At 40.9% G+C, this 25,363-nt stretch overlaps 1 protein-coding gene across 1 annotated transcript in view; it reads right to left on the bottom strand.

Moving 5' to 3' along the window:
• Positions 1-24,121, bottom strand: part of adgrb3 (adhesion G protein-coupled receptor B3) — a 117,016-nt gene extending 92,895 nt beyond the window's left edge. Inside the window, exon 1 of the mRNA XM_061087441.1 lies at positions 23,368-24,121. Within this exon, the coding sequence (XP_060943424.1) occupies positions 23,368-24,121 (754 nt within the window). The remainder of the gene's footprint in view (positions 1-23,367) is intronic.
• Between the last annotated feature and the right edge of the window lie 1,242 nt (positions 24,122-25,363).

Genomic DNA, 25,363 nt, shown 5'->3' with positions numbered 1-25,363 from the left:
TGCATGGAAAGGGTCCAACTAGTGCTCTAACACCTGCCTGACTAAATCTCACCGAATTGGGGTTTTAATGGGAGCTACTTTTATCACGACTTGAAAGCCCTGCAAGTGTCTACAATGCTCTATTCTAACAACGGCCCACATGGAAAGTGCTGATGTCAAACGTGAGATTATTCAAATTACGGATGAGCTCAGAGGTCACTGAAGCTGTCTGATTCCCTTGATCACTAACCTATTTCTTCTTTCCTTTTTATCCGTTCTTATCTAAAGAACAATTTTCCCCTTGCCCCCCCTCACTGTTTCATTTTTTGGTATTTTTGGACTCAGCACCTGCTTCCTGTTAATTCTGCACACATACCCAGGTCGGTGGATGGAGGCTTGGGCAATTACCACTGTCTTTTTTTTTTAACAGAATGTTGGATACTTAGCAGCTGAAATACATTTTTCTTGCTCAGGCTCTGTTATACATGTGCCCACTGTACAGACCACCTTCATTAAAACCATCTGACTCTGAAGGGATGAGCTGTCAAGGGCTTTGCAGATTGCCCAAAACCCTCCCCATGCCATTAATCTAAATTAATGCTCTGACAAATATGTCATAATATTGGGGGTGAAATATGATAAATGCTTGCTCCAGCCCATCCATAATTAAGTCTCTTTAGCAAAATGGCAGAATTTCAAATTGCATAGCTGACGTGGCCTCTGAAAGCAACAAAGGTGACCTTATGCTTTTGCTCCAAACAACCTACTAATAACGGAGATTGCCCTTTAAAAGGACTTGACAGGTGGAATATAGTGGAGTGCAGTGGATGACTGTGCAGTCTGTCTGAGCCAAATACAGATTTAAACCTGAATCAATGATCTTAAGTTGTGCAAACCATTATTTTTTTCCTGCATAGGTCATTAGGGCAGAATAATGTTTTCATTAAATAAAAATATAATTAATACTCTAATGCACAAGGGTTAAAAAGATAATAAATGGTGTCTTTGTTTTCTATTGAGAATTTAATGAGCTATGACTTACTGTACACAGAACGGGCTCACAGGCCAAAACAAATAGCAGCACGCATTAGCATGGTCCAAATCATTTAGTCAACAAATTACTGGTTTAATGTAGCAAGAGTTGCAGATATACATACTAAGCAGTTAATGATGAGGGTACATAAATATGAGGTTCACAATTATATCTGCTTTAAATATATTGTAAATGCATGTTTGAGCAAAATGTACGGAAGAAATTCTGGTTTAGGTCATTTTAAGGGGATTTAAAAAATGTAAATTCTCTGGCTGATGCTGTTCGGTAAGAAAAGGTAGTGTTGTGTGGATAAACATCCCTTCACCACCAGCAGACAAAATCACAGCTCTGCAAGATTGAAAAAAATCGAAATGCAGGCCATCAGTATTTTCATCATGTGAAAGCAACTATGAAATTTCAAAAGGAAATATCACAGCTGCCCTATAGATGTCCGACTGGTTCGTCGTGTCTGTTTTCTCACTTGTTATCTGAGGTAAATGACATAAGATATTGTACGGCCCCAGGTGTCAGCCTCTAACTAGACCAGGAGGCGGCATTCACTTCATTCACTGGCCTTCCCGGTAATGAGGTGGAAGACAGTGTCAGCCTATGGCCAGCTGGGAGGCACAGTACACTGGTGAGTCAGACCAAGTGTAATAGGCAGCGCTAAGACATGAAGGGAGGCTGCTGCAGTCAGGCTGATGTCACAAGTGCTGCAGGACAAGCTAATAATAGGACATGTTTATGAAAATATCAAAAATATAACATGCCATGGGGTGTCCTGGTTGCTCAGAAGTGGGGGACATACAGTGTGCTGGCTGTGATTTTCAATCTGGCCTCTCAAACTCTCTGCTGGCCTTGTCTTCTCACTTTCTATAATGTCCATGAAGCAAATGAGCTGTGCATGTAACCTTCATACTGGATAATGTCCATAATTATTCAATTCATGAATCAAGAATGTAACGTATGGATTTTTCTTGTTACTGTTACTGATTTCCAACTATTAAGACATCCAACTGTAACATCTAAAATCAGGCGTGATCCGAGCCTTTCTCGTTAACAAATTCATTTAAATTGTAATGTTACTACAGAAAAGATAAAATAAATATACATTGTTTGTTCTGCTCAGAGGACAGCAGCTCTAAAAAGGTATTTTGTCATAGTCCAGTGGAATGTGATACATCTTTCAGGCTTCACATGTCTTTCCACAGTTAGAGGTCACATCCACACCATTATCTGACTGGTATCCAATGAACAGCATCAGAAATGAAAGGAAATGACTGCACTCACTGGTTGTGTTGTCACATTTTGGACATTTAAGTAAGACAACATATCTTTGAAGAGAAATGCAACAATGTTTGAGGTACATTTTGTTAACAAGAGGATTGGCGCACGATTCTTCACCATCATCATTTAAGAAATGTGGCTTTATACTTTGGGTCTTTGATCTCCTTTTCTCCCTCCCACTCCCCCAGTGTTGCTGTGCAGACTTTAAAAACTTCCCCTCCGCTCTTGTCTATCAGAGCTGATTCTGGCAATTTCTCATGTAGAGAGCCTAGGGACGATCAGAACTAGTACAATGCTGGCATAACAGGCACAGACATCCAGCTCAGATGGGTACATGATGTCCAATGCCCACAAGCCAATCTATTTAAATTGTAATGTTTTAAGCCTTTTTATGAAAGCCTCGAACTTGTGTCTTTGTAAGTCTCAATAATAGCTGACATAGTTTCCAGGCCTACTGCATTTGATTGCAGTTAAGAAATTTGAAATGAATTTGACAGGCAAAAACATCTTTGTTCAGACCACGCTTAATGAAACCTTTTGTCAATATTTCTTAAGGTGATGATGGGCACCTTGAAGTACGAGACGTCATAATCACACAGGGAATGTTATTTTGACGCAAAATGTTCTTATTTCTATTGCCTAGCAACGGAAAATGCATAGAATAACCATTGGTCAGCCAAATTCCATGTGACCTTCCTCATTGACCATTGCTCTTAGCAAAGACCCAGTCTCTGTAATGTTGGGATTTACAGACAGTGTCTACAAGGAATTCAGCAGTGTTGAAATGCTATGTGAAAACGAAGAGTAAGAGAGACACACACAGATAAAGAACTGATAAACATGCTCATATGCATCGAGCAACATTTGGAGAAGACTTTAGCGCTGTTTCAATTAAAAGCAGTTGTTTATACAGGTTCTACAATAAACACAGTATAGCCATACAGTCGGTTTTGACCGTGTCTATTGTGTTAGTGTCCATCCTAAAAAAATCCATCAACAATCCTATATTGGTGAGGATGTTTTTATTTATTTATTTTTTCTTTCTTTTTATTAACTCTGCTCTTCTCCAGAGACATTCAATTTAAATTCTAAAACAAACATACATAGGTAGTGACAGATTTGTGTGGGTGTTTACTCTGTCGAAGGCAGCACTGACTTTATCTGATGGCGTGGCGTTTATTTTTACATGCCAGTCCAAGGTCTTGAATAATGAATGGAATCGGAGTGCTCCCTCTTTTTGTTAAAGGCAGGAGGTATTCTGACTTTCCCTGTTAGACACGCTTTTTTCCCATCCCAGAACGTGAAGGAGCATCTAAACAAAGCCTCGGCTTTGTGCATTAAAGGCAAGGAGACACTGTCCAGACCAACCTATTTCACACTGAGTTCACCGATGCTGCTCTGTCCTGAAAGGCAGACTCCAGCAGAAATCTCATTGCTTGCTTTAGATTCATCTGTCTGGCCGGGCTGATGGCTTCAGTCCATCTGGGAATTCAGTCAGGCTTGGAGTTACACTCCTGACAAGCAGCAGGAATGGACACAGACCAACACTCGGCCCGAATATCAAGTTTTTTTTTTTCCCTGTTAACGTCCAAAAAGGCTGCAGGGCCGATAAATCAATGCTTTTTCAGAAATTGATGGAGGGCGTTTGTAGGACAGGTACAAATAAAGTACCGGCCAAACATCCAAAATATGCTCCTACCTCAAGGACGAAAAAAATTGTGTTCCGTGGTTTTTCGCCGTGAACGAGCGTGGCCTTAGGGCAGAAAGCATGCACGGACATTTGTTCAGTGTGTTTTGTGCCCATATGAAATAACTCACAGGAGAGCCCTCTTAGCCGCTCCGTGACAAGGTTAGAACAATGCAAACTGACAAAAGAGAACAAAGAGAAGAACATATTTCCACACGTTGCTATGAGGACATGTGTGACTTAACTCACTTTGCCTGTTAGGTCAGTCGCAGCTCAGAGAAATGTTTAGACACTTACAATTTACAAATGAATGACTCATAGGATTTTTAAGTCCTTTTTTAAATCGCTTGCACAATTTAATATCTTTGAAGTTGCTCTGCACTTAGCACACCCAACATGGTCAGGATGCAATATTGTTGTATATGCTGTGATGTACATTCCATATCCAAAATCCCTTTGCACTAGTTCCAGAAACTGCTGACTGCAGCGCCTGCACTCACGTCCATGTGTTTGTGAGTCCTCTGGTTTGCCACTTTGATAATGATCCGTCCGGTATCATCCACTTTTCTGCTTGCCCGCTTTGTCAAAATAACTTTTAGCTCAATATCTGAGTCGTCAAATGCATTTGAGAATGATTCGCTGAGCTTGGTGAGACCCCGAGGAACATTTGTGATGTCATTTGATCACAGTGTTACCTCAGCAAGTGCAGGCAATAGAGGAGCAAGTGTGTGTGGGGGGGGGGAATCCAGCCCACGGAGGCTTAAAAAGCTGACATCCAGTTATCTGCAACTTCAAAAACAAATTTATTTATTTTATGTGCTGACAATAGATATGGGAAGTGGAGATGCATTTTTCCGTCTTTGTTTGCAGTCTAGTGTTGTAATGTGTGGGTCTTGATTTGATCTCTGCAGTAGCTGGTCTTCTGCTGTTTGTACCTTTTGTGTGTGGCCTGGTAGGTTTGCAACCGCTTGTGTGGATTTCCAATGAATAACGAGCCTCGCTGAGACCATGGTCTTCATCCATGATATATGGGGCTGCAATTAATGTTTTTTTTAATAATTTAATCTGTTATTTACCTTTTTGATTACTTGTTTGCTCAATAAAACATGGTAAAATATTTTTATAATATCTGCAGTTAGTTTGCTGTGTCCACAGTCCACAACACAAATGTCTTCAATTTGCAGTGAATTAAAACTTCTCTTGTAATGCTGCACATACGGCAGCAGACCTACAGAGTATAAGGGTTTTTAGAGGGTAAGGACAGAACCTTTATGGTTGTCAAGGCTGCAGTGCTTGTGTTGTCAGGGTCTTTAAACATTCTATCGATTCCATTCCGTCGAGTTTCTGTTTGGTCCTTTAACAAACAGCAGTGCTGTGAAGAAGCATACACCTATAACCTGTAACTCATTCACATGTCGTGTTGCCCCTTTGCTTACCCCCCGCTCTGCCAGCATATACCTAATACAGCTGAGAGAGCCCTTTCCAATCAGCAATCTGTAAACTGTGCAAACTGTTAGAGGTGCACAGCAGACTGTGGGGTAAAGCCTGTAATAGCCAATTGAGGGTGAAATTCACCTCATGGACTAGCACGTACCACTAGGTGCCATAACAGGGTCACGGAGACATGGACCCTTCGGAACAGACTGCTGTGATAAGGGCTGACATTAGATCTGCATTCGCCCACTGACACTGACCTCAGAGGCTTATTGTAATGCCTCAGTCAGCTGGGGACACAGATAACCAAATCAGCGTCTCCCGCTACTATTTTTCATTTGTCACACAGGTCAAAGATATGAGGCACGACTGACCTTAAACATGTTGATTACGCATCACGGCCGCAAAGCGAGGTTGAACTTTACAATTTCCAAGGAGAAAATGTAAGACAGGAGGGGACATAATGAGCTTCTACGTCCTGAAATATATTCAGGCCCTCTCGCTTATCGGGAGCCACTGTGAAAAAAAATGTCAACGCTGCATCTCTTGACACCCACAAAGAACATTGTTTACAGAATCCTCTGATTGTTCTTGCAATTCAGTGTGCCTACTTTCAAACTGCCAAATGGCAAAGCGTTCTCTCACTCGCACTGCTAATCCTCTTTTTCTTTGCAACCCCCCCCCCCCCCCTCTTCCCCCTCTAATTGTCACCTCACATCAGAGGAAAAAGCTGCAATTATTGCACTTGAATAACTGTTGAGACAACATCACAACAGTGGAGCGTTGGACACCGCTGAGCTGATGGTTCTGCAAGATGGTGCGAGGAGCAGAGCTCTTAAAGTGGAGCATCTCAAGGCTACTGAGCACCTGCTAAATGATGCCTTTAGATCACTGTGCGAGAGCAGGGCACAGACATTTTCATTTAATGTGCCTATAGAGCCGCAAACCCACAGAGCGGTGCCAGGTGTTGGTGCCTGAAGACACCTGATCACAGCTCAGTCGCCCTGCAGCAGCAGTTACTGTAGTGTCATACATTTTTCAGGCTTAAAAAAAGTAAATGGGCACTAACTGGCAACACGTTGTACGTTACCTGAGTGTTAAAGGTACACTCAAATACAATTCCATTCTTGTTTAAAGAGGAACACATATGGCCTGATGAGAAAAATTGCAACCAAGATGCTGAATGCAGAAAAGTGCAGTGTTGATTTTTGCCTCGGTTAAGTCTTGACACCATACATTAATCAGATTTGGCTAACTAAATTGCTTTTGCTAATAGTTTTCAAATGAGCCTGCATAGAATAAATCATGGGACTAATCCGTTTGCTTTCTCATGCAAATAAAGACTTGGCTTGGTATCGGGTGTTTTTAGTTGAACATCTCAATCAGGTCAAAAGAGAAAGATCCAAACTGTACATTTGGAGAAAAAAAAATATTCAACAAAAACCTTTTTTTCACGATGTATATAAGGTCACAGTGACCAATGACCATTGAGATGAAATCACTGTTTCTGAAAATCTTAGTCCAAGTGACAACTGATCAAAAGTTGAAGAAATTCGGTTCCTGTGTGAGGCCACCATGAAATTGAACTTTGTCTACCAAAGTGAAAACCAATTTCAAGCGAATGTTTGTGCCAAATGTGAAAGGATTCCCACAAGGCGTTCTGGAGATTTACCAGGCAAAAACATGTGCTTTGTGAGGTCATAGTGACCTTTAACCACCAAATTCTATTCAGATCATCCTTGAGTCCAAGGGAATGTTTGTATCAAATTTGAAGAAATCCCCTCAAGATAATCTTAAGATATCACTTTCAAGAAACACATTTTGTGAGGCCACGGGGTCCTTTGACCTTTGGCTACCAAAACCAAGTTTGTTAATCCTTGAGTCCGAAGCGAATGTTTGTGCCAAATGAGAAAGGATTCCATCCGGGCGTTCCTGAGATATCACCCTCACAAGGCCAAACATTTTTATTTGTAAAATCGAATCAGTTCATCCTTGAGTGCAAGTGAATATTTGTACCAAATTTAAAGTAATTCCCTCAAGGCCTTCACAGGAATGAGGCTGGCGTACGGACAACCCCGAAAAACACAATGCCTTTGGCCGCTGGCTGTCGCCGGCGCAGAGGAATAAAACCAGAACAAGTTCTCAGTTTGACCTACAGCATGTTCAGAGCTGATAGTGGCAGAGGCATTTTCAGTTGACAATTTATTTTTTGTCATGTGTTATTTTCTTTTTTTGCCAAAGCAAAGCTACAACATACATTGCAGTTTGACATTTGTTGAAGCCTGACACGGAGTGAAGAGAACAGGTTTCACAAGGTTTGACACGTAACCACAGGGTCACCTTAACTATTCATTGTGGTGGCTTTTGCTTTATTAAGGGCGTGCTGTTGTATGTGCAGCTAATGTGGACCCATCAGTTTGGACACTGATTAAAGAGGCTGTACAGTACGGCTCCGAATGCATGAGCCACTTGCTGAAATGGTTTCCATGGATACAAGTGTTCTTTATTCTACATTACCGCATGCACACAAAAATGAGGGTTTGTTTTTAATATGGCTCTCTCAAGCGAGGATGCTGTGCATAAGTAAGGTGGAGATTTTAACCTTGAAAAAAATTTACTTTTCCAAATAACACTTTTGCATTCTGTTATTGCAAGGGCCATTTTCTTCGAATTCATATATTTCAAATTGGAAAAGTACAAATCAGCCTCAGTCAGCGGAACTATTTTCCTCTTTATTGCTGCAGTAAGAATTTGTCAATGAATGCAACAAAGGAAGGTTTAGAAAGAAGAAATCAATAAACCATTGTGATTTTACTTTACTATTACTCCTGCTGTGTGCCGTCATCTCAAATAAATTAAATATACAGTAGAATTTAAAATCATTACACCTGATTAAACATCTGAAGTGAAATAATTTGCTTATAAACAATAAATGCATTTATTCATTTATCAACTACTTTTTTTTAGATTCAGTGCATAAATCAAAACAAGTTAGGCAGATTTGTATGACATGTCTGTGTTACTCATAGCTTAGTGAAAAAAAAAGGGGTTTTTTTGGTGTGGGAGTGAGTGATCACATGACCAGCTGACGCACAAGGATGACCAGCGAGTGATGGCCTCCAGCCGTCCTGTCTGCATTGATGCATTTCAGAGCAAAGCAGGAAGATGGCTTTTGACCAAGGAATACTGATCTTGTTGAAATCCTCAGAATTTACAATAGGCCCGGTGCAGGTTTGGAGTTCAGTTCTCTCGGTGTCCCGGCCTCCAGTGACCCGTGCCTCCAAAACAAACCGCGACTGCAGAGTGGCGCAGAGGCAAACTCTCCACAACTGCAGTGGCTGTGGACTTCCCAAGTGGAAGTCTCAATATTCCAGATGCGCCGCGTTTGGATTTAAAGTTTAAGGCGGGTGCGGATGCAGAGCGCAAGCACTGAGTCATCACGAAGCAGAAGTGTTTATTAATAGTGACGGAAACCAAGTGCAGCTCAGACAGGGAGTAGGAATCACAGGGCGATTATTTTCTACATTATCTCTTCAGTGCCATTTGCTCTATATTCATTAGCTTGATGCAACACACACTCACACGCGCGGCAGCTGTGTGTCTCATGACCTCTTTTCATAGACGCGTTTTCAAAGAGACAAAATCAAAGGCTCTGTAAAAGTGCCTCACACATAGAAACGGCCTATTAATGTTTCCTCCACAAACAAAGGTGTCTTTCAATGCACCAAATCAAAGACTGCACAGATTACAGGAGAGAGCACGGGATTTACATGCCAGCCATTTTTGGATTTGCATCACACTCAGGGTGGCAGATGCTCTGCAAAAGATTTGAGAAATGGTGGCAAATATAAATGTATCTGACAGATGCAAAATCAAACCAAAAATATGGGTAAATTCTGATCAAATTGAGGCCTAATTAACAACTAATACATTTTAAAGCGATGTTAGAAGTCCAATTTTACAAAAACTGCCAAGAACAGTAGGCATATTGTAACAAACTAGTTATGACTAGTTTAGACAACAATGAACAAAACATGATCATCCATGAAGCTCGCAGCCACAGCTCCGATACATAATTTGCCACATGATGTGTAATGAAGTGTAATCCATCTAATATGAAATATAAATGCTGTGAAGCTCAATATTAATGATTCATCCCTTCCCTTCCACTTCCTTATGTGAATTTGTTTATATTCTCACATAGATCAGAGTTTTAGATTTGACAGGGTTTTGAAAGGGGAAAACATTGTTTAACACCCTTTATAAAAAAGTGAACACTATAAATTACATTTCCAGTAGATTTGCCATTACCACAGCGATTTGTCTCCTCACATCCACCATGTAAGAGGCCCACATCAGATTCAAATAAGCGAACCTCCACACATGACACGAGAAATGGCTGCAGTTACCGGTCGTGATCACTTTGGCTCACACCAAACTCATTGGAGGGAATAACGCTGCTACTGACTCACTACGCTCGGGTTGACCTCTTGCATAATTCAATCACGAGCTGATGCTGTATGGGACTGCGACGACAGATGAACTCTGTCAGCCGTCCCGAGCTTCAATCCGGAGTGTTTCAGGGCCAAGAGATCACCACGACTAAATGGAGTCTATTCAGGTTTCCTGTGTCATTTATTCATGTGTTTGCATCGTACATACGAGGACATGTAGGTTTATGCATTCAGCCTTTGACTTGGTGAGGAAGGGAGCCTGGAATAATGCAATCGCTTGGCACTTTAAATTGTATTTACATAGCCATGTGCTCTTTTCCATGTTTGACATGTCACAAGCTGGAACTCCCTGTTGCACTGACCCTTTCTCGTTGAACATTTTCCACCATTTTGCCGTAACCTCCCCTCACAGCGACGTCACAAAGCACCGATCACACACCCTCAGGACGCTTGCATCCTTGCCGCGAGGCGGGAACACCAACTATCCAGCAAAAAGAAACATTTCCAGCTGCTGCAAAATTCCTGATTAAGAATTAAAATGTAAGAATCGTCTTTAATCCATATTTGAAAGCCTGAGATTACACTGCGCGTGTAATTCTCAGAGACCTGCGCTAGACACCATCTGCCTGCAGTGTTTCATTCAATCCTCCGTAGCTTGCATTTATTTTGTGGCCCGTGCACAAAAGAATGGAAATTACAATCCAGTGAGTCAGAGGATACTAAGGGGTTTTAGTGGAGGTGCTTCTGAGGCAGAGCAGGTCTGGAGAGTCTGGACTACCTGTGGTGGTCCACTATTGATTCTCTAATCCAAAGCCATTTCCAAAACCTTCTGATTTATCTATCACATTTCACCGTGGCTCCTGTGCACTGAGGCTCTTTCTCTTTAACACGATACCGCAGAGAACTTCCCAACACCTGACGTGTCGTCTGAATTGGCTGAGTGGATGGGGCTCCCTGCTGCAGATTTCTGCTAATTTGGTGGAGTGCGATTTGCTCATTTCGCTGCGTTCAGAGATCTCACACTGATGCCGCCATTTAGACTTGGAGGAGATTGCGAGCAAATTAACAATTAAGGATTATTTAAGGAAAGAGCATGTTTATAATATTACATACTCAAGCAAAGCAATTAAACTCTCAAGGATATCAAATGGCGGAGGTGGCGCTTCTTCAGGGTTGCAAAAATATAGGCTTGAAAACGGAAACTGTCTCAAGGTTAAAAAAATAAAAATCATAGAAATATGAATCTCCCTGACATTATTTAAATACTAGACTAAACATGACCAGACCTTGACCAATGTGATTGTTAGAGGGCTGAACAATAACCAAATTAGATCAAGTTAGAAAAACATTATATTAGACAATATCAATAACTTATAATAAGTGGTAGATTATTTCCTTTAAGTTTATTTACAGATTTTTGCTCCTGAGTAAAGGTTTTCCTCACTGTGCTGCGCAATGCATAATCAACATATTGATTTATGTTGCACCTTTGCTATATTGCTGAAAATTAAATTGTAATAATGATTATAGTGTTTCATAGCCCAGCTTTAGATGGTTAATAAAAAACAGATTATAAGATTAATTATTAAAAAGCTCATGTGGATAATGGAATTGTTGCATCTTCACAATTATCCCACCGATAAGATATAAAGTCCTAGGCTGCAATGATGTCTTTAAAGTGCAATATCCAAACTACTAGAAAATCTAATTTGCTTCATTTGTTATTATTACATTTTATCCGTCCAAGCTGCTGTTTGCAAGTGATCGGGTAGGAATGGAATGCCCATCTGCAGTGGTTGCTATGGTAATGACATAGTAGTGTGTAGGTTTGTTGGTGGACTAGACTCGGAGGAGAATATGCTGCAGGCCAGATGAGGATGCATCGACCATCTCTTTTCTTTTTTTCTCATGCCACAGCACATCTAGTTCTGGTGCATACCTGAGCCAACGCACCAGACAGCAACAGTGACAGATGAGTTAGAGATGTGTGGAAGCGTCGGCGGGATAATCATGATGTGAAAGTGACATCGTTGTTGGGAGCGGGGGTGGATATTGGTGTAAAGGACAGTTTCAAATCTGATTGGAACAGGCAGACTGACGCGCACACACACACACACACCAACACTGTATCCAGAAATTTGAAATCTGATTTCAACACAGCCACGAACGTGGTTAAATCTGATTTGTAAATCAAGTTACCATGTGTCCTTGATGAAACAGTCTGATCCATGTCTGGTTATGATGTTTTATCCATATCTGGCTTATCCATTGCTTACATCTACTTAAGTACTTTATCTTTTCTTTATATTATTATCGTCGTTATTATTATTTATTCTGGACTATCTCTCTGTGCTATGTAGGACGGAGAACTGTTGCAGAGTGAAAAAATGTTTTAATCTCATTCGATGTTACGTAACACTTTGCCTTACAGTGAGAGGAGCCCAGTTTTAATTGCGCTCCATGGAAACATGCAGGCAGTGCAAGTAAATGTCAGCTGTCTTTGCACATGGTAGCCAAGTTACTGAAATATCCCATCATGCATCTGTCAAGCCTTAGTGATTCCACTCAAAAGACCACTTTTTTCCCCAGAGTTTCTCAGTATACAATTATCCATTTTAGTACGGGGAAATAATCGTACAGGCGCAGAGCAGCGGATATGTTTTGGACTTTGTTGTTTAATCCTGCAAAACCACAAAACAAAAAAACAGCTGACAACAACAAGATCAATTAGACAAATAAGATAAATGTGTTCATGTCACTGTGATATGGTAAAGGATGATCAGGGCAGATCAGTGATCAATGCAAAAATATTATCACTGTGTTTTTTAATTTTTAATGAATATTACATTATTTAGGTTTGTATAGCATGATATAATTTATTTACAAATATTGTGTTGTAAGCCTTTTTGATTCATGGATTTGGATTTGTATGTTTTCTCTATGGATGACACTGTGTTGTTGTAGCTGAACCATCCACCATTAAGCCTGAATACTGTTGTTATTGCAGTTGCCCACAACAAAACATAATCTTGTCGTTCTGAGAAATTTGTTGAATTGAACTCTGATGCATCCTTTGTCTGACCAAACGCTTGTCGTCTGAACCCTGACACGGTCACATGAACGACTTGTATTGTACCTTGTTTGTCCTGCACTACAGCACATCATGTCGTTCCAGAATTATGTATTTACAATGCTGTTTTCATTTTCAACAGAGCGTAGGGCATTCAGGACCATTTGTCTCCAGTTGTGCTGTTTCACATCAAAGTGAAGGCTTGTTTACAAAGGATGTTCATGATTCTTTAAAAATCCTAATTACTTTTAAATAAGTCTCTTTGCTTTTTTCTTTCTACTGTTTTATGAGCGACGCTGGAGTTTCTTTTTTAATAAGCAATAGCAAGAAGAAAACCTCGCCCGTGGTTATGTGGGTGTTCAGATAGGTTCAGGAGTCTATAACGGATTAAAAAAGTCACAACTTTGATCTGGATCTTCCTTATCCTGACAAATCAGTCTGGATTTTCTTATTTCGGGCATTAGGAGTAAGGTCTCTGGTTGTAGATTGGACAATCTGGGATCACAGACAGTGGTATTTGCCTTAAACTCGTGCCCTTGACCATAAACGTTCATTTCAGAGTTAATGCTTCACAGAGCAGTCGTCAGCACCTGTGGTCCAACAGCCTTTTATTCACAGATACTACTAATACTGTATGCGGCTGTCATGCAATCAGGTCTTAATTAATCCCACAATAAAGAATGCGATTTCAATTCCTCGACTTGAGTCCTAAATGTTGAATGAACGACGCAGGGATGAGTGCACAACCTGATATTGTTACATGACACTGATTATGTAAGCATGTGTGTGCTGCCCTAGATCATAGCATGTAAGTTTAAAGGCAGCATCCATTACAGCTCCACGAGGACACTTGCTACTTCTGCAGAGGGAGTGCCAGCGAGAGCAGTGACAGGAAAAAGATGGATTTGCCTCCACTTTACCACACAGACAGAGTCTCTGAGTGACAGATTCATTTGCCAGGTTTTTGTGGGCGGATGTTTATGCAAATGCCGCTGCTGAAATAGCCGTCCGGTGACAGGCCGAATCTAACTGGGTTGAAACGCAGGAACATGCAACTGAGGGGCAGAAAGCAGCACATAATTTGCATTACCATATCTGGCACCGCATGACAAAGGCTTGATAATAATTTACAACATCGAATCAGCCCACGCAAAAGTTGGAATATGATGTTTTTTAAGCTTATTTAGAGAAAAGAAAAATGCTGGAGACATCTGACGGTGTTTGTCCACACAAAGAGCTTCAAAGATCGGCCCTGGCCTCAGAACTGTAGGGCAGAGCGTTAACAGACCCGTGATTGTTGCTCATGTTCCCTCAGAAGGATGAATAACGCACTGGCTGAGGCCCGCTCTGAAGGATTTTGTATTCTAAATGGATTTGTCATATGAGAATCACAATTGTTGACCAATTTAGTTGTTTTGCAGTGAGCTGAATTGCTCCATTCTGCTGTGAAGAAGAGACGCCACAAACCTTTCGGTGTCACACTCTGTTCTAGTTGGATATATTGGAAACAAGCTCGCCGTGTGCCCCCCTTTTCTCCGGCGTCAGACAGCAGGGGCTTTTTTTTTTATATGCAGGGAATCAGAAATAATTGTTTGGATTGAATTATGCATTTGATGGCATTGAACAGATGTAATTTGTATAATAAGAAGATGAGACAGTCTTCTTCATCTACCGAGACAGACAATGGCTTTTGCTTTGATTCATAAGGTCCCACTTATCTTTCACACATAAATTGCAAAACAGGGACTGGATGCTGTGATGTCAAAGACGTGCAATTACAAATGGAAATGTCTGGTGATAAGTGTGTACTGCTGTTGTGGTGATGGAGCAAGCACAGCCTTTGACAAAGAACAGCATCAGCTTCTGCCGTGCACGCACTACGGCAAAATTGATGCAGCACCAGCGTCTCTCAACATGATGAGACGCGGAACAATTCCTCTGCAGTGGAAAAAAGGAGGAAAGAGATCTTTATCAAGACCCAAAACCTTTCACACATTGATAGAACGTTTCCTACAGTGAAGCCTTTTAAAGGAAAAACTCAGTATTTCTTGTACATATTGCTAGTATTTAAAATGATGTATAGGAATCATCCAAAGTGATAGAAGCTTGACCACAATAAATGAATCTGCTAACTATCTAAGGTACAGAACTGCTAACTCAGACCTCGTTACATCCTATTTTCCTTTCATCCTTCAGACAAGAGTATCAATCCAGCCTCGGCTCAACATTCTCCACAACAACAACACGCTGGTGGTTAAGATTTGTGGCTTTGTGTTATTTTCGTTTAATGGGCAAAGCTGAGAGCGCTGAATGAGCGATTGAATGCTAAACAGGCATATCTGTGGCGTTTCAAGAAGAATTTATGAGGAGTTGTGGGAGCGCTGGTGCGGCGTGGACGCGCAGGCACACAAATCTACCGCCGCGAGAACTCCACAACGGGAATCATGCGTACAGGTGGGATATGCGTGATAATAAATCAGACACGCACGCTCTCTTCCTCGTCACCCGTGCAGGGTTCCGCTGTGGGGGGGCGGCTGCCTCACATCAGAAATAGATATTACATTACATAAACCATACCGCTGATTACCATAATATGACATTATTGACATTTAGTGTTACTCGTGACTTTTATTGCAATTATGTTTATTTTTGACTATTAAGTTAAAAAAGGTGCACATGTCACCTACATGACACTGAATTGGTGATGGTCCCTGGGTTGATGTTCTCATTTAAGAAATGTGGGTTTGAGGCTGTAACTGTAACTAAGTACATAAGCTCAATTACAATACTCAAGTAAATAAGATTTTGGTGAAAGCGATCGATTGGCAGAAATTGAATATAAAACAATCCTTGTGGTATTTTCACTAGTGTGTGATCTTTATATAAATAGTTTATATTTACATCAGGAGCGGGTCCTCTCTACGGAGGCCGCTATGTTTTTCAACAGTAGCTCAAACTGGACAAACTAATCACCTTTTGAGTTTTTATGACAACTGAAGGCGGCCACAGGTTCTATTCCATGTTTGGAAGGGGAGGGTGAGGTGAGGGGTATTCAGCTGCAACATACGTCCTTTCCACTAGATGTCACTAACTTATGCACACTGAGCCTTTAAGTTAAAATCTTAAGTATTTTAAATGAGTATCTACAGTTCACATTACTTTTTATTCCAGTACATTTATTCCATATATGATAAATAGCTCTAGCCTCCCCTAATTAGTTATTAATATATTACGATAATAAAGAAAAAAAGCTTATAAAATATGATCTATTGATACTGGTGATAATTCCCAACAGTTCCTAAAAACTGCAACAGCGAAATAGTATGTGTTGAAGTTTATTCTATTTTAAAAGAGACAATGCACATTAATTAACATGAGCACTTGTATCTATCTTGTTAATGTGACTAATCTAAATTTTATCTGCAGTCCCAGACACATTGATAAAAAAAACATTTAAACCTGATATAATCTTTTTTTTTAATTGAAAGATTCATTTTTGGGGGGGAGTTTTTGAAAGTGCTGGAAGGATACTGATGGGTCTCTAATTACTGATGACCATGTGGTCGCCTGATTTGAACATTGGTGTAATTAAATTATCGCAGTTTCCCAAGCACTTGTGAAACACTAATGAAACTCTCCTTCATTAATGGACCAATTAAAAAATGTTGAAACAGAAAGATTTGAATGCACCCTTATGGATTTTGATAAATACTGTGACCATCCCATAGACATCCATTGGTGTTGGGACCATTAAGAAGAAATTTTAGGATTTACTTGTCCATTTTTTAGCAGTCAGAATGGCAGCGTCACTATGAATGAGATAGAGGATAATATGATATACAGAAATTCTGAGTTATAGTCTTTATGGAGTCAGTGAAATAAGTATGAAATACTCCAGCGTCTCTACTTGGATCATGACTCACATCTCCTAAATTTAGCTCTTTTGTTTTATTAATGGTCGTAGATTTCCCTGTACAGTTCTTCAAATTCTGCCATTGTGTCTTCTTTGGCATCTCTCTTTTGTTTCAATTATAACATCAATGGAATATGTTGCTTTTGCATTCATGAACATGATTCCAACTTTATTTCTCAGTGTTTTTAATAAGCAGCTTTCATTTTCTACTTTCCTACCCAGAGCCGTCTTGAGAATATGGTCCCATTGTTTCATCAGCGACCACATTTCTTTCCTTTTAACAGGCTTAGCATCTATTAGATCATAGACCTGTATTACTCTTAATGAATCAGTTTAATCGACAAATTAAATATCAGTAAATTAACTTATATGTACATTTTGGTCACAATACCAAAGCTCTCTTAATCTATTAATTTTCAAGTGAATCATCAAATTATAATTTTGTATTATTTGGAGGTAGTTTAAGTCACAGCATCATGTTTTTGCATTTAAGCAGCAAACATTTAAATTTTTGCAATTATCCATGCTGTCTTTCCTGAAATGTCTGTTTCTCACACTGTGCACTGCTAGATTCTCTAAAAAACATATCTCAGGACCACACTTTTCTAAATTGAACTCTGGTTTTCCATAGCGTCCTCCTGAGTGCAGCTGAGCTGTGACAACACAGGACTTTAATTTACTTGCAGCCAGTTCACAGCACACAGTCTGTGGAGAGTTATCACTTTGACTTCCGATTGTCATGCTGTTGAAACATAGCCTCAAGACCGAGATCACAAATCCATGTCAAATGAGCAGCTCATCTACATCCACCCCACTGCCAGGTTATCGCTGTTAGCATCATGGCTAGGCCCGCAGTGAATCAATTCTCCGTGGGCCACTTCATTGGATTGATGATTAATGGTAATCGAGTAAAAAATCTAATTATAGTTTACAGATGAGATTGAACAAAATACACTAAATTATTGTCAGTTCTTCGTCATTTGTCCATCAATAGACAACAAGTCCCAGAACAAAACCACATCAATGATTCTCACACTGCACCATTATGTTATCATACAAGGCAACTGTCAACACATGCAGTGTCAGTAGAGCCGTGGAAATAGTAGTTAAATGAAATTACGGCAATTATAAAAAGTACATGTGCTTACTTTAAGATGCCAAATAAGAAAACCTTGCTTCCAAGGTCTCTTCCTGTTCCAGCTGTTCTAAAAATGTTGTGCAAGCTGAAGGAGAAACTGAGGATTGGCTATTTAAGGCTCTTAACTTAATTCCAAATGTTAAATATATATTTAAATATTCATGACTACATGAGCCACATTCAGAACTGAGGTTTGAGTGGGCTCAGCTTTGATTGACAGTTGCCTGGCAACATCCGCAAGCATTCACACAATTGTCACATTTGTCACGTTTTGATTTGGATATTGCTGCGATAAGTTACAAATACATGACATCAGCATTTTCTTATTGAGCTTTGCTGATGAACTGAAATAAATGCAACTATGGCATAAATGTATGTGTTTGTGTCTGTTGTTTGTGTTAGACTATATCTTCTTCTTTTTATAACCTATTTGGGAAAATAGCTTTTTTGCCCTTTTTAAATAAAACAATTACCAGAGCGACCATTTGATAAAATTCCATGTATTTGTTTGAATTTCTTAACTTACAATTCAAATAAAAGCCATGAAAAGCCTTGTGTGGTGGGCTCTGTACTTTATTGTATCATAAATTTGTAATGATTGGGAAACAGTGATGTTTGTGGTTCCAAAGAGCCCATTTGCATCCATGTGTGACAGTGTGAGTGGCTCAAGCAGAACTTTAAACGTAGCAACAGTTTTGTGGTTTAACTGTGTATCACTGACTTAAGTGTCACCTCAGAGCCTCATGAATTTTTTATATCTGGAAACGTTGGCCTGGGCCATTTGGAGAATATCGAGTTTAGATATGTATATCTCAGCCATGCAAAGAAAAGACCTGCTCACTCCCTCCAGATCCGTTTTGGTCAAATATTTAACCTATTTTCCTACATGTTTCCCAAAACACGACTGGAACCGGTCCATAGCTTTGTCGTTTATTACAGCATAAAACTTAAAATTTCACACTCTGCACAACCCTGTTTTTTTTTTTTTTTGAATAGGCAAATTTTATACATTCAGTTCATGGACAAAGAAGATGGCTGATGCTTTCATGCCGATTCTTCAGAGTCCCCCAGTGTATCCTGCTTTTTGTGTTGACCTTGTCATCCCCTAACAACCTTCTTAAGCATTTCCTCAGCTGTCTCCAGAGGTTTAATACAGAAAAATGTTCATAGAGAGCATCACTCAAATACTTTTTTTAAACATCCAAGAGCTGAACCTGGAGACAGTGTTTACAGCAAGCAAGAATTCTTTTAGGTATTTAGCCCAGGATTTGAGGGGAAACTGGGACATGGGATATTTAAGACATTCAATACAGCTAAAGACAAACACTGCATGTCTATGATAAAACAAACAGATTCTGTGCTGTTGAGCTGAGCTCTCTCCTTCACTGAATTGGAACTAAAATGGCCTCCAAGTGTACTGAACAATGGGGGTGAGCATAATGCAGTGTGACTACTGAGTGACTTGACTGAGATCCAAAGTGAATAAAAGGCCTCACTGTGTGAGGCAGCAAGGCTGAGCTGCTGCAGTGCTCAGGACTTTGGCAGGTGACGCTGCATTAGAACGCTTCACGCACATTTGCCAATAAAATCCTATTGCCATTTTCCACATGGCACATGGTCTGCATTGTCAAAAAACGTAGTGATCATAGGCGTCCGCACAGATTAGCATCTGCAATTAGTCTTTAAGTGGCTATGTTTCTTAGATAACATGAACATACTGCAACAAAAGAATGTGACATGTCTATCCCTCTGTGTCAGATCTGTGGCAGTTGGCTTTAATCATCCGTGTTAAACAAAGCTACAGAATCCATGAAGAATTCATATATTGCATACATATTGCATGGTGCATGTACGAGTCAAATCAATGTGCATAAGTGTGAGCAATTCTGTCTCGACCGAAAAACAAAAGGATCAGGACTCCAATCTGTGATGTCATAGTCATTACTAGGCTACTTCTTGTACTAACAATGGGTTTGGAGGCCCGCTTTGTGAACTCATAAAATATTTATTTGAATATTTTACATTCTTATCAGCTTCAGCTCTTTTGTAGCCTTATCGGGTTTAAAACAAATTATAAACCCTAATCTCCAGAAGGCATCGTACTGTCACTGCCACATTTGACTTATTTTTCCTCTTTTACCTGGAAGTCAGTGAAAAGAAGAAAGAGATGGTCGAGCTAGATGCAGCCATATAAACTGGAATATTTGACAAAATTTAAGAACTGAGATTCTACAGTGGGTCTCTTGAAATGAACAGTGCTGTACAAGGCATTAACAATGAAAACCTTGGAGGACATGCAACAAAGCACATTCCCCTCAAACAATGAGACCCCTTGACCCTGATCCTCGAAAACTGGCAAGTTCCAACCAAACGAGACAAAGAATGAGACACTTCCTTAGCCAGGGGCAGACTAGGAGACTAGGCCACAAAGCAACACAACGCCTCATTGTGTTAACTTCCGTGAGCCAAGTGCAATTTCTGGATGTTTTGAACCGTACAATTTGAGGATTCTAAGCTTGTAGACATGTAAACATCAGCATCTGCACAGGATTGGACACGGAAAGGGTAGAAAGCTGTGGGAGAACGTGCACTAAAATATCTGGTTCTGCTTCCTTTCTGGCAACTGAATGCCTCTTTATGAGCTTGACTCATCTTTTCAAAACGAAAAATATGCCCCGGGGAGATTCAAATTTAGGACAGTATAGAGACTCTGTAAAAAGATTGTCTGCTTTTGACTTCAGATTTTTAGATTTTCTGCTCCAGAACTCAGCACAGCACCCGTTGGATCAGGGATTTAATTGGATCGACAGCAAGAAAACACCCAGGGCACGTCACCAGGACGTCAGAGCTATGCAGTCACTACTCATTCACCTGTGGGCAGCTCCGCGTAAACAGTCTCCTTGACTTGCATGTTTGGGATGAGAGAGAAATCCATGTGAACACACAAGAGAAAGGAGGAGAAAAGACAGAGAATTGTCTCAGTGTGAGTGCCACTGCATCATTGTGCTTCCATCCTTTTACTACTCCTATTCATGAAATGTGAAAATGTTGTAAAAAAAAAAAAATGTAACTGCAGAAATGAGTCACCCTGGTGCTACATCTGCTAGGGATCTCATTTTGTCACTGTGATTTCCACAATACCCCAGTATCAAGGAATGTTAGGAATCCATTTTCTGCATAACCACCTTAAACGGTTAAGAGATTTAACCTTAAAAACGTTGCTTTCCTCTGTCTGTGTGAAACACCAGTTGGGCATTTCAGTGCATTTGCAGTGGTAAGGTTGGAGTATACAACCTCCAGCACTGCTTCCCTTTGATGTGCTGTGGAGCCATCCTCTACCAGGAACTGAGAAGATCAAAGACAAGCCATTTTATCAAATGGAGCCCTTGTCCACTGTTTGTAAAGCTTTATTCTTCATCAGGAACACCCAGTCTGTCACCACGACGCCACAGGAGACGCAGTGCTCTTTTAAAACCCAGTGGTGATCTCCCCGTTATCCAGATGAAAACGGATTATTCAAACCTCCCATCACCCAACACTATAAATAGAAGCTTGTGGAAAATCTTCTGAGAGGGGGAAAAAAAATAAGCTGTGCTCTTAAGCTGTTATTAACATGCTGATAGAAAAATGTCAAATGTTGTTTTGGAGCAGAGAATTTTCTGTGAAAATAAGCATAATTCTCCCCGGTTATTTTTGTGATATGAACATGAGATTCGCCAAATGATTAAATTATCTGGAGAGAGAAAAAAAATAGACAGCTGAGTCATACTGTCTGAGGTGACCGCACATGCTGCTTGACTGCAGATTGAGTTGTAGTTGGGATTTGCATCAGAAACTGTATATATTAATTGCTTGAGGGCTCTATCATCCAACTTGATGGAGGCCAGCCATTTAATTAATCGTGGAAATTTGGAGCAAGGGCAACTCTTACGAAAGCATTAAAAAAGATCCAAGGGGCGTAGTAGAATCTAGGTCTAATATTTCTGTGTATTAGTTGGGTTCAAAAATAGGCCTAGAAAAAGGATTTAGAATATATTTAGCGTGAGGCAACCAAAGAGATGAACTGCTGCTCACCTGTTCTTCTTGATTAGAAAACTGCCACCTGTACTCCGAGGCGCTATTATAGCAACTGTTATTCTGGTAAGTGCCATGGGGGAGACAGCACCTGCTATCATTATTTCCCCCAACCCCCCCCCCCCCCCCCCCAAAAAAAAATCTGAAGGTTGACTCATTATTTTTGGTTCAGCGTGCCGGGATGAACACCCCTCCTTTATGTCTCACGGTAAACGCACCTCACCTCTGAAGTAAGTATCGTATTCCTGCGGGATTATCTCTGCTATCTGTTAGAATGCGAGCAGCTACGTGTCAGGAAGGGCTCCCTTTGAAATTCAAAGAGCTGCAGAAATGTGTTAACTACAATAACTCCCCTTGCTACCTGGTAACACTAATGAGCAGGATCATTATGACCTTATCCAAACCGCTTACTATTAAATGTCCTTTCTGCCGTCTACCTGTGAATGTGTGAGGATGTATAGATATGTATGTTTCGATTTAAACCTGTGTTTGAATCAAAGCTGCAAGTGACTCCACCTTTTTTTTCTGTAAGCTCCTAACTATATGGTTAATATTGCTCAGTTCCAACACACAGAAAAATCACGTTGCATTGCTCTATGGCAACAATGGATAAGTGGCTCTCATTTAGTCAGTAATCCTGAATTTAAATATGTTTAGTTATTAGTTCCTACATATTTGACTAACAGCTGAACATTTGATTGGTATCCACATTGCATGAGCAGTGTGATCCAACCTGACACTGCTGAATCCATGATCCCAATCGCTCCATGTGACGTAGATGCCAATAAAAACCGATGGATGTGTCCATATCGACCACTGTTGGTCTTTGTATGGATGACACTGACATGGATGTGTTAACATTTTGGAATCACAGCCATTTTAACTCTGTGCTGAGGAGCATAGAGAGAGAGAGAGAGAATAAACAGCCATTTTAAATTTGCAGCAATGATAGTGCATTTTGGATCCAACCAAATGAAAGACCCCACCCCCCCTCACCCCACCCCCTTTAGGTGGTTTGGTTTGTGCTGGTGTGGTCTTTACTGCACCCAACTCCTCTGGCAGCTTTGTTCTTGAAGTTGACACATTTCTGAGCCAACTGCAGTCTATCTATCTATGTGTGCTCTTTGTTTCATGGGCCATCACACTTCAAACATGCAATAAGGGCAGAGAAGGGAGTCATTGACGTGCACATTTGAACGACATGATTACCATCTTATCTACGCTTACAGTAGTCCATTAAGTCTGCATCTATTTCAGCATAAAAGGAGCATGAAATAGGAAGGTTAGAGGATACTTACCTTCTTTAGGAGGTCGTTTCACTTCTGAACTCAGGTTGCAGACCTGCCCGGTTTGCAGTTGGGGTGACAAGCAACCCTCCGTTTGTGGATTCAAAGGTAAAACCACGTTATTGAGCATGAGCACGCTCTCTGATTCTCCATCGCCTAAATGCTGGGGACATGTGCATTTTGTGTACACGATCCCACACGTCTCCACTGTCCCTTTCTCTTGTTTCAGGCAGTTTTCCAGCCATGTACAAAGCACTTGACACCCAAACTGGCTCGGGCTCGCCTTATTCAACACCAGAAACTCCACATTGGACTTTTCCTCCTCATCCAGCTTCTGCGGCGTCAATCCGTTATAATCATAAGGGAAAACTCTCCGTAGTTGGACAAAATTCTTGTCATACAGCAAAAATATATAAATATTCTTGGAATCGCAGAGGTACACTATAGACTCGTTGACTTTCAGCAGCTCATTGATCTTTTCGTGCGAGTAATGGTCAAACTGATAAGCAAGCAGGGAATACTCAGAGCAGCTCAAGTCTCGCTTGTATAGCTTCAGGTAGATGCTGTATTTGGTTGGGTCTGGATTCTCCAGCGTCCATGTACAGTTTGTGTAGTTCTTAGGAAACATCTCAGTCACCGAATATGATCCATAAATGACCCCCTTCACCAGAGTGGAACACCAATAATCTTGGGCGCCAGTTAATCCAAACATAACCAGAAGATAGGTGGAAAATATATAAATCAACAGGTTTCGAACAGCCTTCATCCTATGTCATTTGGCCTGCAGGGAGAAATGGGAGAGAATTACAGAAAAGGCATGTCAGAGCAGAGGACACAGGGAACATGGTAAGTGATATGACAGGTGAGCTTCACACGGTCCTAATCACGTCCTACCGTGAAAATGGCTGAAAAAGACACCTTAACCTCAGCAACGTGCCTTTTGCATCCCCCCCATCCTGCCTCCTCCATTACTTTACTTTGTGCAAACATTGCCACCTTGTGGTCGCTTCAGCCACTACTTATTTATTTATTTAGTGTCGGTGAGGGGGTGCAGTAATGTGAGTAATTTAGACAGTTGTTTATCGAGTGGTATGTTTGATATGGCACAGTCCCTGAAGGAATTCAAATGCTGTTTAGAATAATCTGACATCCAAAACGCACAATGAGCAAAGTGTGATCCAAGTCGGTGCGGTGCTCGTGACGCTGCGGGGAGCAACTGCTCATTTTACGCAGTAACCGGGTTCTTGTTTCTCTCTCTCTTGTCAAACGCAACTCTTTTTCTTCGTGATTTAACGTTTTCCTCGCACGACACAGTTCACCAACAGGAGGAAAACACTGTAAAAAAAAACAATGAATGTTTCTTCGGCAGCCTGGTCACTGTGGCTCCTCTGCTCCGCCGCACGACCCGCACGTCTCCGAAATTCAGGGCTTGACACATTTGACAATGCAATTTGATAAAGAGCCAGTGTGTGTCTGCGTGCGTGCGTGCATGTGTGTGCTTGAGCTTTCACGTGTGCGTGTGTGTGTGTTTGTGTGTGTGAGTAAGAGAGAGAGAGAGAGAGAAGGGGAGAGAGAAGGGGAGAGAGAGGGAGAATGCAATGCGATGTCCTGATTGCTTTAATCCTACAGGCAATGCAGCTGTGAGCGGTGTCACAGCAGAGCGTGCGTGTGCCTGTCTCCAAGTGAGTGTGCGCGCGTGCGTGTATGCGTGTATGTAGGCGTTGAACCCCCCCCCCTCTACCAAAAAACCCCCATGCAGGCTGCAGACAGTGCAGAGGAAAAAGGATGCAAAAAAAAAAACAAATGTGCACTTACTGTCCCCAACTTCTTCCCCTTTTTGTGTTTGAATGCTGGAGGACCCTGGCCGCCACACTACGTTAGGAGGATGTATGTGTTACATAAGGATTTGTGGAAGCAGCGTGGGGCGAAATCAGCTTTTAGTCGCGATGAATCCATATGACGAGTCCGTCATCCTTACCCCCCCAAAAACAGGAGAGAAGAGGGATCG

Source organism: Limanda limanda, chromosome 15, assembly GCF_963576545.1.
Source record: "Limanda limanda chromosome 15, fLimLim1.1, whole genome shotgun sequence".
In the NCBI taxonomy this organism is placed as follows: Eukaryota; Metazoa; Chordata; class Actinopteri; order Pleuronectiformes; family Pleuronectidae; genus Limanda; species Limanda limanda.
The sequence above is the reverse complement of the archived record's forward strand: the minus strand, read 5'-3'. Positions and strand labels throughout refer to the sequence as shown.